Source organism: Salmo salar, chromosome ssa25, assembly GCF_905237065.1.
Source record: "Salmo salar chromosome ssa25, Ssal_v3.1, whole genome shotgun sequence".
Taxonomy (NCBI): Eukaryota; Metazoa; Chordata; class Actinopteri; order Salmoniformes; family Salmonidae; genus Salmo; species Salmo salar.
Genome location: NC_059466.1, coordinates 51,907,819 through 51,927,956, shown reverse-complemented (window position 1 = coordinate 51,927,956; position 20,138 = coordinate 51,907,819). Strand labels below are relative to the sequence as shown.

The following is a 20,138-nucleotide window of genomic DNA, read 5'->3' as shown; positions in this document are numbered from 1 at the left end:
TTTGGCAGCCGGTCATGAGTGATCATTGTAGCCAAGCATTTTATCATCTACACATGATATAGACTTAATTAAATATATAGACTTAATTGAATTAAACAAAATAAAGAGTTAAAGGAGGCAGTTTGGAAAAGAGGAATCCCGTATAAATAAGACACATACTGGGATAATAATTACATAATAACCAACGTCTCTAGTAATAATATAGCTGTTGCTCTCCCCCCCAATACAAACTTTCCATCTCAATTAATTTGATAGGAAACATTATTTTTAACATTATGCTATAACCTAGCCCATGGCTAGTTTCTGATGGACTACAGCCAAGATTTAAAGGTGATCCGGAATGGGTTTTTAGGAAAGAAGAAATGTGATTTGTGTGTGTCCGAGGTGCGCTTTGATAAATGGGTCATTTTACTGTGTGTGTGTGTTTGCGCTAATTATCAATCTGTCCATTCAGAAAGTCTCCTAAAGCAGCCTGTCTGCACTCCATCTCTTAATAAGAGAGGGACAAATAATATCATTGAAATAAGCATAACAAACTTGTAAAAATGTGTTTGTCATGATGACAGGTGCCAGTTTTGCGTTTCTCTCCTCTCGTTCATCGGATGTAACTGAAGCAAACGGAGCTCGATTGAATCTTGTAGGATAATATTTTCCGTATCATTATTTCTGTCATTGTGGATTCCTCTCTGGCTACAGTAGCCACTTTGATGAACAACATGCTCTTGCATTGACAGCAGGTCGTAACTGTATTGTTTGTTGTTCTTAAAACTATAATTCTATATTGCGCCAAAAATGTGCACGTTCCATAATGTTGTCATGGAAAATATGAATGTTGTTTCCTTAAATCCTCATATTGAACGTTGAGATTGCCAAAGAGACTGGCCTTTCGGCAATGACAAGGAGTAGCAAGGATGGAAATGTTTTCTAAAGGATACTGGCCTGTGGCTGGTGTCGTGGAACGGGAAAAAGCGGGGAGAGAGGAGCGCAACATGATGCATCGTCCACAAACATACAATATCGCTTTTCCATTAAATATATTTATTTAGCCTTTATTTATTTAAATATATGTTTGAATATATGTCAAAACACAGAATCCTACTCATTACTACACGTGCTAATTACATCACATTTGTTTTGAGTAGACTTCGCTTTGAATGGTGCACCTGGTTCACACCCGGGAGCAACGCCCTCTTCCCAAAACCAATGGAATCAAATTTCAACCGGTGCAAATCACGGCTAACACGGGCGCTCAGGCCAGGTTAATCGAATCCCCTCATTATTGACCACGCGTGCATGGTTCATGCATGAGAACCAATAACATTAACTGCATCTTTTGAAATAACCAATAGTATGACCCCTTTTTAAATGTTAAAATATGACGCATAGTTCAAGTAACCAATAGCCTGTCTAGAAATTCGTTTTTGTTTTTTTAAAAGCAACGCTCTGATCAACCGTTAGTTACTGAAAAGACAAAGATCGGTTTTGGTGGTTGATAGATTTAGCAAGCATTTAATTAAATATTTTCACGAGTATTTATCGTGACATATAGTACAATGAGGGAAATTGTTCACCTACAAGCGGGTCAATGTGGAAATCAGATCGGCGCCAAGGTGGGTAAATGTAGCGATCTGCTGTTTGCTAATAATGTGTTAGCTAAAGGCCGTGCTAACATCAACTTAGCTAACGGTTAACGTTATTTGATCTTGAGCTCGCTAGCTAGTAAACATTTAGTTAGCTATTCACAGGTAACTAACGTTAGCTAGCTACCAAGTTTACCACATTGATTAACGTTAGCTAGCTATATCTGTTCAGTTTGCCACATTAACGTTAGCTAGCTATGTCTGGTCAGTTTGCCACATTAACGTTAACTAGCTATGTCTGTTCAGTTTGCCACATTAACGTTAGCTAGCTATGTCTGTTCAGTTTGCCACATTAACGTTAGCTAACTATGTCTGTTCAGTTTGCCACCGTCCAAGCTAACTAACGTAGCCAACTGATTGTGTTTTTGTATTAGTTTTGGGAGGTGATTAGTGATGAACATGGGATAGATCCAACTGGGACATACCATGGGGACAGCGACCTTCAGCTGGAGAGAATAAATGTTTACTACAATGAAGCGACTGGTCGGTTAAACACACAACAAATAAAACTTTGTCCGCAGTTCACAAAATGTAACTTTGTAGTTTTGAGTATCTGATATTGATTCTGTTGTCTTTGTGTCCCGACAACAGGAGGAAAATATGTCCCCAGAGCCATCTTGGTCGATCTTGAGCCTGGCACCATGGATTCAGTTCGGTCTGGCCCATTTGGACAAATATTTAGACCAGATAACTTTGTGTTTGGTAAGTGGATTTTGTAAATGAGTAACGTTAGCTAAACTACTAGCTAGCTAGGGTAGATATCATGGGGGTAGATACTGCTGGTAGATACCACTGCTTTGCTTTATCTCGGCCAGGTCGCAATTGTAAATGAGAACTTGTTCTCAACTTTCCTACCTGGTTAAATAAAGGTGAATTAAAAATAAATAAAAAAGATATCATCTGTCAAAGATGTTCAATGTGTAGTCTAATCACTCAGGTCATACAACACAAATAACTTCAACTAGCAAGCTAAGTTGGGAAAATGTACAAGTGGCCTTTACCTCTAAATGACTATTGAAAATGTCTAACATTTAATTTAATTTGTGTTTTATTTTCTGCTCACAGGGCAGAGTGGTGCTGGTAACAACTGGGCTAAAGGCCACTACACAGAGGGAGCAGAGCTGGTGGACTCTGTTCTGGATGTGGTGAGGAAAGAGGCTGAGAGCTGTGACTGTCTACAGGGATTTCAACTCACTCACTCCCTGGGTGGAGGCACAGGATCCGGCATGGGAACTCTACTGATCAGCAAAATCCGTGAAGAATACCCAGACCGAATCATGAACACCTTTAGCGTGGTGCCCTCTCCAAAAGTATCGGATACTGTTGTTGAGCCTTACAATGCTACCCTCTCAGTTCACCAGCTTGTAGAGAACACGGATGAAACCTATTGCATAGACAATGAAGCCTTGTATGATATCTGCTTCCGTACCCTGAAGCTGACCACCCCCACATATGGTGATCTAAATCACCTGGTATCAGCCACCATGAGTGGAGTCACTACCTGCCTGAGGTTCCCTGGCCAGCTGAATGCTGACCTACGTAAGCTAGCCGTCAACATGGTCCCCTTCCCCCGCCTGCACTTCTTCATGCCTGGCTTCGCCCCCCTCACCAGCAGAGGCAGCCAGCAGTACCGTGCCCTGACTGTCCCCGAACTCACCCAGCAGATGTTTGACGCTAAGAACATGATGGCCGCCTGCGACCCCCGCCATGGTCGTTACCTCACCGTGGCCGCCATCTTCCGAGGCCGCATGTCCATGAAGGAGGTGGACGAGCAGATGCTGAACGTCCAGAACAAGAACAGCAGCTACTTTGTGGAATGGATCCCCAACAACGTGAAGACCGCAGTCTGCGACATCCCGCCCCGCGGCCTCAAGATGGCCGCCACCTTCATCGGCAACAGCACGGCCATCCAGGAGCTGTTCAAGCGCATCTCTGAGCAGTTCACAGCCATGTTCCGTCGTAAGGCCTTCCTGCACTGGTACACCGGGGAGGGCATGGACGAGATGGAGTTCACTGAGGCAGAGAGCAACATGAACGACCTGGTGTCAGAGTACCAACAGTACCAGGATGCCACTGCTGAGGAGGAGGGAGAGTTTGAAGAGGAGGGAGAGGAGGATATGGGCTGAAGACCCCTTGGTTCGCCCCCCCTGTCCCTTGGTTCGCCCCCCTGTCCCTTGGTTCGCTCCCCCCTGTCCCTTGGTTCGCCCCCCTGTCCCTTGGTTCGCCCCCCCCTGTCCCTTGGTTCGCCCCCCCTGTCCCTTGGTTCGCCCCCCCCTGTCCCTTGGTTCGCCCCCCCTGTCCCTTGGTTCGCCCCCCCTGTCCCTTGGTTCGCCCCCCCTGTCCCTTGGTTCGCCCCCCCCTGTCCCTTGGTTCGCCCCCCTGTCCCTTGGTTCGCCCCCCCTGTCCCTTGGTTCGCCCCCCCTGTCCCTTGGTTCGCCCCCCTGTCCCTTGGTTCGCTCCCCCCTGTCCCTTGGTTCGCCCCCCTGTCCCTTGGTTCGCCCCCCCGTCCCTTGGTTCTAGTAATATCCAATTCTTTGTTAACAGAAAATCGTTTGTTTTTGGGGGGGGATTCTGGGTTTTGCTCATTTGGGGTTTTTCTCAAAGGAAAAAACCAAGTTTAAGGATGAACAGTCTTGTGCTTGTGAATAAACACTAGTTATTCAGTGGGAACAATTTATTCTAATGGTAATTCAGTAAGGAAAGGTGGAATGACAACCCATAAAGCCTTTACATGTTACCCTAATAAATACTGTTGGTTAATTCACAGTGCTATGTTTTCCATTTCTGGATGATTGGTTTGCAATGAATAACAATGGATGTAATATGATTTCTGCATGAAGAACAAACAAGGCAGAAACATAATACTAAAGATTGTTACACTTTTCATTACGTCGCAAGAGAGACTCAACCCTACGACAACATGAAATGGTTCTGCTGTTATGAGACTCAACCAGAGATGTTTATATATATATATATATACTAGATGACTACCAGGGGGTGCTGTTATGAGACTCAACCAGAGATGTTTATATATATATATACACTAGATGACTACCAGGGGGTGCTGTTATGAGACTCAACCAGAGATGTTTATATATATATATACACTAGATGACTACCAAGGGGGTGCTGTTATGAGACTCAACCAGAGATGTTTATATATATATATATACACTAGATGACTACCAGGGGGTGCTGTTATGAGACTCAACCAGAGATGTTTATATATATATATACACTAGATGACTACCAAGGGGTGCTGTTATGAGACTCAACCAGAGATGTTTATATATATATATACACTAGATGACTACCAAGGGGGTGCTGTTATGAGACTCAACCAGAGATGTTTATATATATATATATACACTAGATGACTACCAGGGGGTGCTGTTATGAGACTCAACCAGAGATGTTTATATATATATATACACTAGATGACTACCAAGGGGGTGCTGTTATGAGACTCAACCAGAGATGTTTATATATATATATATACTAGATGACTACCAGGGGGTGCTGTTATGAGACTCAACCAGAGATGTTTATATATATATATATATACACTAGATGACTACCAAGGGGGTGCTGTTATGAGACTCAACCAGAGATGTTTATATATATATATACACTAGATGACTACCAGGGGGTGCTGTTATGAGACTCAACCAGAGATGTTTATATATATATATATATACACTAGATGACTACCAGGGGGTGCTGTTATGAGACTCAACCAGAGATGTTTATATATATATATATATACACTAGATGACTACCAGGGGGTGCTGTTATGAGACTCAACCAGAGATGTTTATATATATATATACACTAGATGACTACCAGGGGGTGCTGTTATGAGACTCAACCAGAGATGTTTATATATATATATATATATACACTAGATGACTACCAGGGGGTGCTGTTATGAGACTCAACCAGAGATGTTTATATATATATATACACTAGATGACTACCAGGGGGTGCTGTTATGAGACTCAACCAGAGATGTTTATATATATATATATATACACTAGATGACTACCAGGGGGTGCTGTTATGAGACTCAACCAGAGATGTTTATATATATATATACACTAGATGACTACCAGGGGGTGCTGTTATGAGACTCAACCAGAGATGTTTATATATATATATACACTAGATGACTACCAGGGGGGGCTGTTATGAGACTCAACCAGAGATGTTTATATATATATATACACTAGATGACTACCAGGGGGGGCTGTTATGAGACTCAACCAGAGATGTTTATATATATATATACACACACTAGATGACTACCAGGGGGTGCTGTTATGAGACTCAACCAGAGATGTTTATATATATATACTAGATGACTACCAGGGGGTGCTGTTATGAGACTCAACCAGAGATGTTTATATATATATATACACACTAGATGACTACCAGGGGGTGCTGTTATGAGACTCAACCAGAGATGTTTATATATATATATACACACTAGATGACTACCAGGGGGTGCTGTTATGAGACTCAACCAGAGATGTTTTTATATATATATATATATATATATATACACTAGATGACTACCAGGGGGTGCTGTTATGAGACTCAACCAGAGATGTTTATATATATATATACTAGATGACTACCAGGGGGTGCTGTTATGAGACTCAACCAGAGATGTTTATATATATATACTAGATGACTACCAGGGGGTGCTGTTATGAGACTCAACCAGAGATGTTTATTTATATATATATATATATATATATATATATACTAGATGACTACCAGGGGGGGCTGTTATGAGACTCAACCAGAGATGTTTATATATATATATATATATATACACTAGATGACTACCAGGGGGTGCTGTTATGAGACTCAACCAGAGATGTTTATATATATACTAGATGACTACCAGGGGGGCTGTTTTGAGACTCAACCAGAGATGTTTATATATACACTAGATGACTACCAGGGGGGCTGTTATGAGACTCAACCAGAGATGTTTATATATATACTAGATGACTACCAGGGGGGGCTGTTTTGAGGCCACCGCACCTCCATCTTGGCTCTCCCCCGCTGTAGTCATTTTATTTTGAAAGCTGTAGAAATGCATTAATGACTATTTGTTTTTGTCATGTTTATTATATTACAGACACATTCATGCCTTCTGTTAAATGAAATTGCCAGCTAAAATGTTTAAATAAATTGAATTTTCTATCAAATCAAATGTATTTATATAGCCCTTCTTACATCAGCTGATATCTCAAAGTGCTGTACAGAAACCCAGCCTAAAACCCCAAACAGCAAGCAATGCAGGTGTAGAAGCACAGTGGCTAGGAAAAACTCCCTAGAAAGGCCAAAACCTAGGAAGAAACCTAGAGAGGAACCAGGCTATGAGGGGGTGGCTAGGAAAAACTCCCTAGGAAAAACTCCCTAGAAAGGCCAAAACCTAGGAAGAAACCTAGAGAGGAACCAGGCTATGAGGGGTGGCTAGGAAAAACTCCCTAGGAAAAACTCCCTAGAAAGGCCAGAACCTAGGAAGAAACCTAGAGAGGAACCAGGCTATGAGGGGTGGCTAGGAAAAACTCCCTAGGAAAAACTCCCTAGAAAGGCCAAAAACCTAGGAAGAAACCTAGAGAGGAACCAGGCTATGAGGGGTGGCCAGTCCTCTTCTGGCTGTGCCGGGTGGAGATTATAACAGAACATGGCCAAGATGTTCAAATGTTCATAAATGACCAGCATGGTCAAATAATAATAATCATAGTAGTTGTCGAAGGTGCAACAAGTCAGTAACACAAGAGCAAGTGTCAGTTGGCTTTTTCATAGCCGATCTTTGAGAGTATCTCTACCGCTCCTGCTGTCTCTAGAGAGTTGAAAACAGCAGGTCAGGGACAGGTAGCACGTCCGGTGAACAGGTCAGGGTTCCATAGCCGCAGGCAGAACAGTTGAAACTGGAGCAGCAGCACGGCCAGGTGGACTGGGGACAGCAAGGAGTCATCAAGCCAGGTAGTCCTGAGGCATGGTCCTAGGGCTCAGGTCCTCCGAGAGAGAGAATTAGAGAGAGCATATTTAAATTCACACAGGACACCGGATAAGACAAGAGAAATACTCCAGATGTAACAGACTGACCCTAGCCCCCCGACACATAAACTACTGCAGCATAAATACTGGAGGCTGAGACAGGAGGGATCAGAAGACACTGTGGCCCCATCCGATGATACCCCCGGACAGGGCCAAACAGGCAGGATATAATTTTTTGGGAAAGTAGTGTTACTGTCCCCGCCACTACAGCAAAAAAAATACATGTCATTTTGCCCTTGAAACATTTAATTGAAATACTGTAGTATTCTACTCATTCCTGTGGTGGATTGTTACTACTGGAGGGGGTGCCAATATGGCCGACCGGTGGCTATAAAGCCTCTCAATGGCCAATGCATAAGAATCAGCAATCCAGGGTTTATATACGTCACTGGACTCAACCCACTACAAAATGAAATGTTTCAGCTTTTATGAATATTGCTATGACAATCTAATTGTAAGGCTATTTGAAGTTCAGTTCAGTTACATGTTTCATTTAACTCTGAAAATACAGTACATTGATCCAGATAAAAGAATGACTCTTTTTTTTAACAGTTCATATTTCATGACTGACAATGAGGCACGAACACTCAGCAGCCATGAGACGTATCTACAGTATCTGAAGGCCAGGGGATAGGTTCAGCTAGGAGACTCCTGTCCTGGCAGACTCCTTACCACTCACCCTCTACCAAACACTACACCACAGACCAACCATGGGTATTTCTACAGCTATTTGTTTCTACTTTTTCCAATGTGTTCGATGGGGTTGAGGTCAGGGCTCTGTGCAGGCCAGTCAAGTTCTTCCACACTGATCTCGACAAACCATTTCTGTATGGACCTGGCTTTGTGCACGGGGGCATTGTCATGCTGAAACAGGAAAAATCCTTCCCCAAACCGTTGCCACAACGTTAGAAGCACAGGATTGTCTAGAATGTCATTGTATGCTGTAGCGTTAAGATTTTCCTTCACTGGAACTAAGGGGTCCGTACCATGAAAAACAGCCCCAGACCAAACTTGGCACTATGCATTTGGCCAGGTAGCGTTCTCCTGGCATCCGCCAAACCAAGATTAGTCCGTCAAACTGCCACATGGTGAAGCGTGATTCATCACTCCAGAGAACGTGTTTCCACTGCTCCAGAGTCCAATGGCGGCGAGCTTTACACCACTCCAGCTGACGCTTGGCATTGTGCATGGTGATCTTATGCTTGTGTGCTTCTGCTCGGCCGTGGAGACCCATTTCATGAAACTCCCGACGAGCAGTTCTTCTGCTGACGTTAACACCAGAGGCGGTTTTGAACTCAGTAGTTGCAACGGAGAACAGATCATTTTTACGCGCCTCAGCACTCAGCGGTCTTGTTCTGTGAGATTGTGTGGAACTACCACTTCACGATAACAGCACTTACAGTTGACTGGGGCAGCTCTAGCAGGGTAAAAATGTGATGAACTGACTTGTTGGAAAGGTGGCATCCTATGTCATGCCTATATTCAGACAAGATAGAACGGCCAAAGGGGGCGGTGTTGCAATCTTACTGCAGGGATAGCCTGCAGAGTTCTGTCCTACTATCCAGGTCTGTACCCAAACAATTTGAACTTCTACTTTTAAAAATCCGCCTCTCTAAAAACAAGTCTCTCACCGTTGCCGCCTGCTATAGACCACCCTCGGCCCCTAGCTGTGCTCTGGACACCATATGTGAATTGATTGCCCCCCATCAATCTTCAGAGCTCGTGCTGCCAGGTGACCTAAACTGGGACATGCTTAACACCCCAGCCATCCTACAATCTAAGCTTGATGCCCTCAATCTCACACAAATTATCAATGAACCTACCAGGTACAACCCCAAAGCCGCAAACACTGGCACCCTCATAGATATCATCCTAACTAACTCGCCCTCCAAATACACCTCTGCTGTTTTCAATCAAGATCTCAGCGATCACTGCCTCATTGCCTGCATCCGTAATGGGTCAGCGGTCAAATGACCTCCACTCATCACGGTCAAACGCTCCCTGAAACACTTCAGCGAGCAAGCCTTTCTAATCGACCTGGCCCTGGTATCCTGGAAGGATATTGACCTCATCCCGTCAGTAGAGGATGCCTGGTTATTTTTTTTAAATGCCTTCCTCTCCATCTTAAATAATCATGCCCCTTTCAAGAAATTTAGAACCAGGAACAGATATAGCCCTTGGTTCTCCCCAGACCTGACTGCCCTTAACCAACACAAAAACATCCTGTGGCGTTCTGCATTAGCATCGAACAGCCCCCGTGATATGCAACTTTTCAGGGAAGTTAGAAACCAATATACACAGGCAGTTAGAAAAGCCAAAGCTAGCTTTTCAAGCTGAAATTTGCTTCCTGCAACACTGGGACACTGTAAAGTCCATGGAGAATAAGAACACCTCCCAGCTGCCCACTGCACTGAGGCTAGGAAACTCTGTCACCAACCGATAAATCCACTATAATTGAGAATTTCAATAAGCATTTTTCTATGGCTGGCCATGCTTTCCACCTGGCTACCCCTACTGCATTCAACAGCACTGCACCCCCCACAGCAACTCGCCAAAGCCTCCCCCATTTCTCCTTCTCCCAAATCCATTCAGCTGATGTTCTGAAAGAGCTGCAAAATCTGGACCCCTACAAATCAGCTGGGCTAGACAATCTGGACCCTTTCTTTCTAAAATTATCCGCCGAAATTGTTGCAACCCCTATTACTAGCCTGTTCAACCTCTCTTTCGTATCGTCTGAGATTCCCAAAGATTGGAAAGCTGCCGCGGTCATCTCCCTCTTCAAAGGAGGGGACACTCTTGACCCAAACTGCTACAGATCTATTTCCATCCTGCCCTGCCTTTCTAAAGTCTTCAAAAGCCAAGTTAACAAACAGATCACCGACCATTTCGAATCCCACGGTACCTTCTCCGCTATGCAATCTGGTTTCCGAGCTGGTCATGGGTGCACCTCAGCTACGCTCAAGGTCCTAAACGATATCGTAACCGCCATCGATAAGAGACAGTACTGTGCTGCCGTATTCATCGACCTGGCCAAGGCTTTCAACTCTGTTAATCACCACATCCTCATCGGCAGACTCAACAGCCTTGGTTTCTCTAATGACTGCCTCGCCTGGTTCACCAACTACTTCTCTGATAGAGTTCAGTGTGTCAAATCGGAGGGCCTGTTGTCCGGACCTCTGGCAGTCTCTATGGGGGTGCCACAGGGTTCAATTCTCAGGACGACTCTTTTCTCTGTAAATATCAACGATATCGCTCTTGCTGCGGGTGATTCCCTGATCCACCTCTACGCAGACGACACCATTCTGTATACTTCTGGCCCTTCTTTGGACACTGTGTTAACTAATCTCCAGACGAGCTTCAGCTCACTGGTCACCATAGCAGCACCCACCTGTAGCACGCGCTCCAGCAGGTATATCTCTCTGGTCATCCCCCAAAGCCAATTCCTCCTTTGGTCGCCTCTCCTTCCAGTTCTCTGCTGCCAATGACTGGAACGAACTGCAAAAATCTCTGAAGCTGGAGACTCATATCTCCCTCACTAGCTTTAAGCACCAGCTGTCAGAGCAGCTCACAGATCACTGCACCTGTACATAGCCCATCTGTAAATTAGCCCATCAAACTACCTCATCCCCATACTGTTTATTTATTTAGCTCCTTTGCACCCCAGTATCTCTACTTGCACATTCATCTTCTGCACATCTACAATTCCAGTGTTTTAATTGCTATATTGCATTTACTTTGCCACCATGGCCTATTTATTGCCTTTACCTCCCTTATCTCACCTCATTTGCACATGCTGTATATAGACTTTTTCTACTGTATTATTGACTGTATGTTTGTTTTACTCCATGTGTAACTCTGTGTTGTTGTATGTTGTCGCACTGCTTTGCTTTATCTTGGCCAGGTCGCAGTTGTAAATGAGAACTTGTTCTCAACTGGCCTACCTGGTTAAATAAAGATGAAATAAATAAAAAATAAAAACTGAATGCTCGGCTATGAAAAGTCAACTGACACTTACTCTTGTGTTACTGACTTGTTACACCCTCGACAACTACTGTGATTATTATTATTTGACCCTGCTGGTCATTTATGAACATTTGAACATCTTGGCCATGTTCTGTTATAATCTCCACCCGGCACAGCCAGAAGAGGACTGGCCACCCCTCATAGCCTGGTTCCTCTCTAGGTTTCTTCCTAGGTTCTGGCCTTTCTAGGGAGTTTTTCCTAGCCACCCCTCATAGCCTGGTTCCTCTCTAGGTTTCTTCCTAGGTTTTGGCCTTTCTAGGGAGTTTTTCCTAGCCACCCCTCATAGCCTGGTTCCTCTCTAGGTTTCTTCCTAGGTTTTGGACTTTCTAGGGAGTTTTTCCTAGCCACCGTGCTTCTACACCTGCATTGCTTGCCGTTTGAGGCTGGGTTTCTGTACAGCACTTTGAGATATCAGCTGACGTAAGAAGGGCTATATAAATACATTTGATTTGATAGAAAATTCAATTTATTTAAACATTTTAGCTGGCAATTTCATTTAACAGAAGGCATGAAGGTGTCTGTAATATAATAAACATGACAAAAACAAATAGTCATTAATGCATTTCTACAGCTTTCAAAATAAAATGACTACAGCGGGGGAGAGCCAAGATGGAGGTGCGGTGGCCTCAAAACAGCCCCCTTGGTAGTCATCTAGTGTGTATATATATATAAACATCTCTGGTTGAGTCTCATAACAGCAGAACCATTTCATGTTGTCGTAGGGTTGAGTCTCTCTTGCGACGTAATGAAAAGTGTAACAATCTTTAGTATTATGTTTCTGCCTTGTTTGTTCTTCATGCAGAAATCATATTACATCCATTGTTATTCATTGCAAACCAATCATCCAGAAATGGAAAACATAGCACTGTGAATTAACCAACAGTATTTATTAGGGTAACATGTAAAGGCTTTATGGGTTGTCATTCCACCTTTCCTTACTGAATTACCATTAGAATAAATTGTTCCCACTGAATAACTAGTGTTTATTCACAAGCACAAGACTGTTCATCCTTAAACTTGGTTTTTTCCTTTGAGAAAAACCCCAAATGAGCAAAACCCAGAATCCCCCCCCCCCACAAAAAACAAACGATTTTCTGTTAACAAAGAATTGGATATTACTAGAACCAAGGGACAGGGGGGGCGAACCAAGGGACAGGGGGGGCGAACCAAGGGACAGGGGGGGAGCGAACCAAGGGACAGGGGGGCGAACCAAGGGACAGGGGGGGGGGGCGAACCAAGGGACAGGGGGGGGGCCAACCAAGGGACAGGGGGGGGCCAACCAAGGGACAGGGGGGGCGAACCAAGGGACAGGGGGGGCGAACCAAGGGACAGGGGGGGCGAACCAAGGGACAGGGGGGCGAACCAAGGGACAGGGGGGCGAACCAAGGGACAGGGGGGGCGAACCAAGGGACAGGGGGGGCGAACCAAGGGACAGGGGGGGCGAACCAAGGGACAGGGGGGGCGAACCAAGGGACAGGGGGGGCGAACCAAGGGACAGGGGGGGCGAACCAAGGGACAGGGGGGGCGAACCAAGGGACAGGGGGGGCGAACCAAGGGACAGGGGGGGGGTCGAACCAAGGGACAGGGGGGGGCGAACCAAGGGATAGGGGGGGGGCGAACCAAGGGACAGGGGGGGCGAACCAAGGGGGGGGGGCGAACCAAGGGGTCTTCAGCCCATATCCTCCTCTCCCTCCTCTTCAAACTCTCCCTCCTCCTCAGCAGTGGCATCCTGGTACTGTTGGTACTCTGACACCAGGTCGTTCATGTTGCTCTCTGCCTCAGTGAACTCCATCTCGTCCATGCCCTCCCCGGTGTACCAGTGCAGGAAGGCCTTACGACGGAACATGGCTGTGAACTGCTCAGAGATGCGCTTGAACAGCTCCTGGATGGCCGTGCTGTTGCCGATGAAGGTGGCGGCCATCTTGAGGCCGCGGGGCGGGATGTCGCAGACTGCGGTCTTCACGTTGTTGGGGATCCATTCCACAAAGTAGCTGCTGTTCTTGTTCTGGACGTTCAGCATCTGCTCGTCCACCTCCTTCATGGACATGCGGCCTCGGAAGATGGCGGCCACGGTGAGGTAACGACCATGGCGGGGGTCGCAGGCGGCCATCATGTTCTTAGCGTCAAACATCTGCTGGGTGAGTTCGGGGACAGTCAGGGCACGGTACTGCTGGCTGCCTCTGCTGGTGAGGGGGGCGAAGCCAGGCATGAAGAAGTGCAGGCGGGGGAAGGGGACCATGTTGACGGCTAGCTTACGTAGGTCAGCATTCAGCTGGCCAGGGAACCTCAGGCAGGTAGTGACTCCACTCATGGTGGCTGATACCAGGTGATTTAGATCACCATATGTGGGGGTGGTCAGCTTCAGGGTACGGAAGCAGATATCATACAAGGCTTCATTGTCTATGCAATAGGTTTCATCCGTGTTCTCTACAAGCTGGTGAACTGAGAGGGTAGCATTGTAAGGCTCAACAACAGTATCCGATACTTTTGGAGAGGGCACCACGCTAAAGGTGTTCATGATTCGGTCTGGGTATTCTTCACGGATTTTGCTGATCAGTAGAGTTCCCATGCCGGATCCTGTGCCTCCACCCAGGGAGTGAGTGAGTTGAAATCCCTGTAGACAGTCACAGCTCTCAGCCTCTTTCCTCACCACATCCAGAACAGAGTCCACCAGCTCTGCTCCCTCTGTGTAGTGGCCTTTAGCCCAGTTGTTACCAGCACCACTCTGCCCTGTGAGCAGAAAATAAAACACAAATTAAATAAAATGTTAGACATTTTCAATAGTCATTTAGAGGTAAAGGCCACTTGTACATTTTCCCAACTTAGCTTGCTAGTTGAAGTTATTTGTGTTGTATGACCTGAGTGATTAGACTACACATTGAACATCTTTGACAGATGATATCTTTTTTATTTATTTCACCTTTATTTAACCAGGTAGGCAAGTTGAGAACAAGTTCTCATTTACAATTGCGACCTGGCCAAGATAAAGCAAAGCAGTGGTATCTACCAGCAGTATCTACCCCCATGATATCTACCCTAGCTAGCTAGTAGTTTAGCTAACGTTACTCATTTACAAAATCCACTTACCAAACACAAAGTTATCTGGTCTAAATATTTGTCCAAATGGGCCAGACCGAACTGAATCCATGGTGCCAGGCTCAAGATCGACCAAGATGGCTCTGGGGACATATTTTCCTCCTGTTGTCGGGACACAAAGACAACAGAATCAATATCAGATACTCAAAACTACAAAGTTACATTTAGTGAACTGCGGACAAAGTTTTATTTGTTGTGTGTTTAACCGACCAGTCGCTTCATTGTAGTAAACATTTATTCTCTCCAGCTGAAGGTCGCTGTCCCCATGGTATGTCCCAGTTGGATCTATCCCATGTTCATCACTAATCACCTCCCAAAACTAATACAAAAACACAATCAGTTGGCTACGTTAGTTAGCTTGGACGGTGGCAAACTGAACAGACATAGCTAGCTAACGTTAATGTGGCAAACTTCATAGCTAGCTAACGTTAATGTGGCAAACTGAACAGATATAGCTAGCTAACGTCAATGTGGCAAACTGAACAGACATAGCTAGCTAACGTTAATGTGGCAAACTTCATAGCTAGCTAACGTTAATGTGGCAAACTGAACAGACATAGCTAGCTAACGTTAATGTGGCAAACTGAACAGACATAGCTAGCTAACGTCAATGTGGCAAACTGAACAGACATAGCTAGCTAACGTCAATGTGGCAAACTGAACAGACATAGCTAGCTAACGTTAATCAATGTGGTAAACTTGGTAGCTAGCTAACGTTAATGTGGCAAACTGAACAGACATAGCTAGCTAACGTTAATCAATGTGGTAAACTTGGTAGCTAGCTAACGTTAGTTACCTGTGAATAGCTAACTAAATGTTTACTAGCTAGCGAGCTCAAGATCAAATAACGTTAACCGTTAGCTAAGTTGATGTTAGCACGGCCTTTAGCTAACACATTATTAGCAAACAGCAGATCGCTACATTTACCCACCTTGGCGCCGATCTGATTTCCACATTGACCCGCTTGTAGGTGAACAATTTCCCTCATTGTACTATATGTCACGATAAATACTCGTGAAAATATTTAATTAAATGCTTGCTAAATCTATCAACCACCAAAACCGATCTTTGTCTTTTCAGTAACTAACGGTTGATCAGAGCGTTGCTTTAAAAAAACAAAAACGAATTTCTAGACAGGCTATTGGTTACTTGAACCATGCGTCATATTTTAACATTTAAAAAGGGGTCATACTATTGGTTATTTCAAAAGATGCAGTTAATGTTATTGGTTCTCATGCATGAACCATGCACGCGTGGTCAATAATGAGGGGATTCGATTAACCTGGCCTGAGCGCCCGTGTTAGGCGTGATTTGCACCGGTTGAAATTTGATTACATTGGTTTTGGGAAGAGGGCGTTGCTCCCGGGTGTGAACCAGGTGCACCATTCAAAGCGAAGTCTACTCAAAACAAATGTGATGTAATTAGCACGTGTAGTAATGAGTAGGATTCTGTGTTTTGACATATATTCAAACATATATTTAAATAAATAAAGGCTAAATAAATAAATAAATATATTTAATGGAAAAGCGATATTGTATGTTTGTGGACGATGCATCATGTTGCGCTCCTCTCTCCCCGCTTTTTCCCGTTCCACGACACCAGCCACAGGCCAGTATCCTTTAGAAAACATTTCCATCCTTGCTACTCCTTGTCATTGCCGAAAGGCCAGTCTCTTTGGCAATCTCAACGTTCAATATGAGGATTTAAGGAAACAACATTCATATTTTCCATGACAACATTATGGAACGTGCACATTTTTGGCGCAATATAGAATTATAGTTTTAAGAACAACAAACAATACAGTTACGACCTGCTGTCAATGCAAGAGCATGTTGTTCATCAAAGTGGCTACTGTAGCCAGAGAGGAATCCACAATGACAGAAATAATGATACGGAAAATATTATCCTACAAGATTCAATCGAGCTCCGTTTGCTTCAGTTACATCCGATGAACGAGAGGAGAGAAACGCAAAACTGGCACCTGTCATCATGACAAACACATTTTTACAAGTTTGTTATGCTTATTTCAATGATATTATTTGTCCCTCTCTTATTAAGAGATGGAGTGCAGACAGGCTGCTTTAGGAGACTTTCTGAATGGACAGATTGATAATTAGCGCAAACACACACACACAGTAAAATGACCCATTTATCAAAGCGCACCTCGGACACACACAAATCACATTTCTTCTTTCCTAAAAACCCATTCCGGATCACCTTTAAATCTTGGCTGTAGTCCATCAGAAACTAGCCATGGGCTAGGTTATAGCATAATGTTAAAAATAATGTTTCCTATCAAATTAATTGAGATGGAAAGTTTGTATTGGGGGGGAGAGCAACAGCTATATTATTACTAGAGACGTTGGTTATTATGTAATTATTATCCCAGTATGTGTCTTATTTATACGGGATTCCTCTTTTCCAAACTGCCTCCTTTAACTCTTTATTTTGTTTAATTCAATTAAGTCTATATATTTAATTAAGTCTATATCATGTGTAGATGATAAAATGCTTGGCTACAATGATCACTCATGACCGGCTGCCAAAATAGGTGTCGCCATAGGAAAACCCATATTTAAATTGAGGAAGTGTGATCATAATCCTTATTTTAGGGAATCCACGTTAGACTTCCTAATGAAAAGGTATGTGAGCTGCTGGACAGCTGTATGATGACCTCATTGGAGAATAGGGATTCTCTGCTTTGTAATATGTTGCCTATTTCAACAGCCAGGGTTTCATTAATTACATTTACATTTACATTTAAGTCATTTAGCAGACGCTCTTATCCAGAGCGACTTACAAAATGGTGCATTCACCTTATGATATCCAGTGGAACAACCACTTTACAATAGTGCATCTATATCTTTTAAGGGGGGGGGTTAGAAGGATTACTTTATCCTATCCCAGGTATTCCTTAAAGAGGTGGGGTTTCAGGTGTCTCCGGAAGGTGGTGATTGACTCCGCTGTCCTGGCGTCATGAGGGAGCTTGTTCCACCATTGGGGTGCCAGAGCAGCGAACAGTTTTGACTGGGCTGAGCGGGAACTGTGCTTCCTCAGAGGTAGGGGGGCCAGCAGGCCAGTGGTGGATGAACGCAGTGCCCTTGTTTGGGTGTAGGGCCTGATCAGAGCCTGAAGGTACGGAGGTGCCGTTCCCCTCACAGCTCCGTAGGCAATCACCATGGTCTTGTAGCGGATGCGAGCTTCAACTGGAAGCCAGTGGAGAGAGCGGAGGAGCGGGGTGACGTGAGAGAACTTGGGAAGGTTGAACACCAGACGGGCTGCGGCGTTCTGGATGAGTTGTAGGGGTTTAATGGCACAGGCAGGGAGCCCAGCCAACAGCGAGTTGCAGTAATCCAGACGGGAGATGACAAGTGCCTGGATTAGGACCTGCGCCGCTTCCTGTGTGAGGCAGGGTCGTACTCTGCGAATGTTGTAGAGCATGAACCTACAGGATCGGGTCACCGCCTTGATCATACCCACTGGGCACACACTGGTTGAATCAACGTTGTTTTCCTTTGACATTTCAATGAAATTAGCCAACATTGAACCAACGTGGAATAGATGTTGAATTGACGTCTGTGCCCAGTGATACAGGCGCTATAGCCTACCTTTTTATTTTTTATTGCGCATTTTAATTAAACTGACGAATTGGCACAAAAACGTGAGTCAGACAAAAACATTTGTTTGTTTCTGGCTTGCACAGATAGCACAGGTGGTGGTCACCTAAATGTAATGTAGGCTAGGCCTAATGTTTAGGCTATAGTTTACGAATGGTAGATTAATATCCCAGCCTATGAGTTAATTTAACAATGTTCTCTGTCTTCACTGTTCCCTTGTTGCACAAGTCCTGCATCTCTGCTGACATCTCTACTGGCATCTCTCTCTTCCATCTTCTTTTGTATTCATCTTATAGCTTTAGAACCAGTAGCCTAGCCCGACCAGTAGCCTAGCACGACCAGTAGCCTAGCCCGACCAGTAGCCTAGCCTGACCAGTAGACTAGCCCGACCAGTAGCCTAACCCAACCAGTAGCCTAACCCAACCAGTAGCCTAGCCCAACCAGTAGCCTAGCCCAACCAGTAGCCTAGCCTGACCAGTAGCCTAGCCCAACCAGTAGCCTAGCCCAACCAGTAGACTAGCCCAAACAGTAGCCTAGCCCAACCAGTAGCCTAGCCCAACCAGTAGCCCAACCAGTAGCCCAACCAGTAGCCTAGTCCAACCAGTAGCCTAGCCCAACCAGTAGTCTAACCCAACCAGTAGCCTAACCCAACCAGTAGCCTAGCCCAACCAGTAAACTAACCCAACCAGTAGCCTAACCCAACCAGTAGCCTAACCCAACCAGTAGCCTAACCCAACCAGTAGCCCAACCAGTAGCCCAACCAGTAGCCTAGTCCAACCAGTAGCCTAGCCCAACCAGTGGACTAATCCAACCAGTAGCCTAGCCCAACCAGTAGCCTAACCCAACCAGTAGCCTAGCCCAACCAGTAAACTAACCCAACCAGTAGCCTAGCCCAACCAGTAGCCTAGCCCAACCAGTAAACTAACCCAACCAGTAGCCTAGCCCAACCAGTAGCCTAACCCAACCAGTAGCCTAACCCAACCAGTAGCCTAGCCCAACCAGTAGCCTAGCCCAACCAGTAGCCTAACCCAACCAGTAAACTAACCCAACCAGTAGCCTAGCCCAACCAGTGGCCTAGCCCAACCAGTAAACTAACCCAACCAGTAGCCTAGCCCAACCAGTAGCCTATCCCAACCAGTAGCCTAGCCCAACCAGTAAACTAACCCAACCAGTAGCCTAGCCCAACCGGTAGCCTAGCCCAACCAGTAAACTAGCCCAACCAGTAGCCTAGCCCAACCAGTAGCCTAGCCCAACCGGTAGCCTAGCCCAACCAGTAAACTAGCCCAACCAGTAGCCTAGCCCAACCAGTAGCCTAGCCCAACCAGTAAACTAGCCCAACCAGTAGCCTAGCCCAACCAGTATACTAACCCAACCAGTAGCCTAGCCCAACCAGTAAACTAACCCAACCAGTAGCCTCACCCAACCAGTAGCCTAGCCCAACCAGTAGCCCAACTAGTAGCCCAACCAGTAGCCTAGTCCAACCAGTAGCCTAGCCCAACCAGTAGACTAACCCAACCAGTAGCCTAGCCCAACCAGTAGACTAACCCAACCAGTAGCCTAGCCCAACCAGTGGACTAACCCAACCAGTAGCCTAGCCCAACCAGTAAACTAACCCAACCAGTAGCCTAGCCCAACCAGTAGCCTAGCCCAACCAGTAGCCTAACCCAACCAGTAGCCTAACCC

At 45.2% G+C, this 20,138-nt stretch overlaps 2 protein-coding genes across 2 annotated transcripts; one reads left to right on the top strand and one right to left on the bottom strand.

Moving 5' to 3' along the window:
- The first annotated feature begins 1,426 nt into the window (after positions 1–1,426).
- On the top strand, positions 1,427–3,822 carry LOC106586934 (tubulin beta-4B chain). Its single transcript, XM_014174686.2, has 4 exons — positions 1,427–1,610; positions 2,015–2,123; positions 2,232–2,342; positions 2,706–3,822. Exons 1-4 carry the CDS (start codon positions 1,554–1,556, stop codon positions 3,764–3,766), a joined length of 1,338 nt encoding a protein of 445 aa, XP_014030161.1. The 5' UTR covers positions 1,427–1,553; the 3' UTR covers positions 3,767–3,822.
- A 9,569-nt stretch (positions 3,823–13,391) lies between these two features.
- On the bottom strand, positions 13,392–15,955 carry LOC106593668 (tubulin beta-4B chain). Its single transcript, XM_045707691.1, has 4 exons — positions 15,769–15,955; positions 15,048–15,156; positions 14,829–14,939; positions 13,392–14,471 (listed from the first exon to the last, which is right to left on the bottom strand). Exons 1-4 carry the CDS (start codon positions 15,823–15,825, stop codon positions 13,411–13,413), a joined length of 1,338 nt encoding a protein of 445 aa, XP_045563647.1. The 5' UTR covers positions 15,826–15,955; the 3' UTR covers positions 13,392–13,410.
- Positions 15,956–20,138: the final 4,183 nt, after the last annotated feature.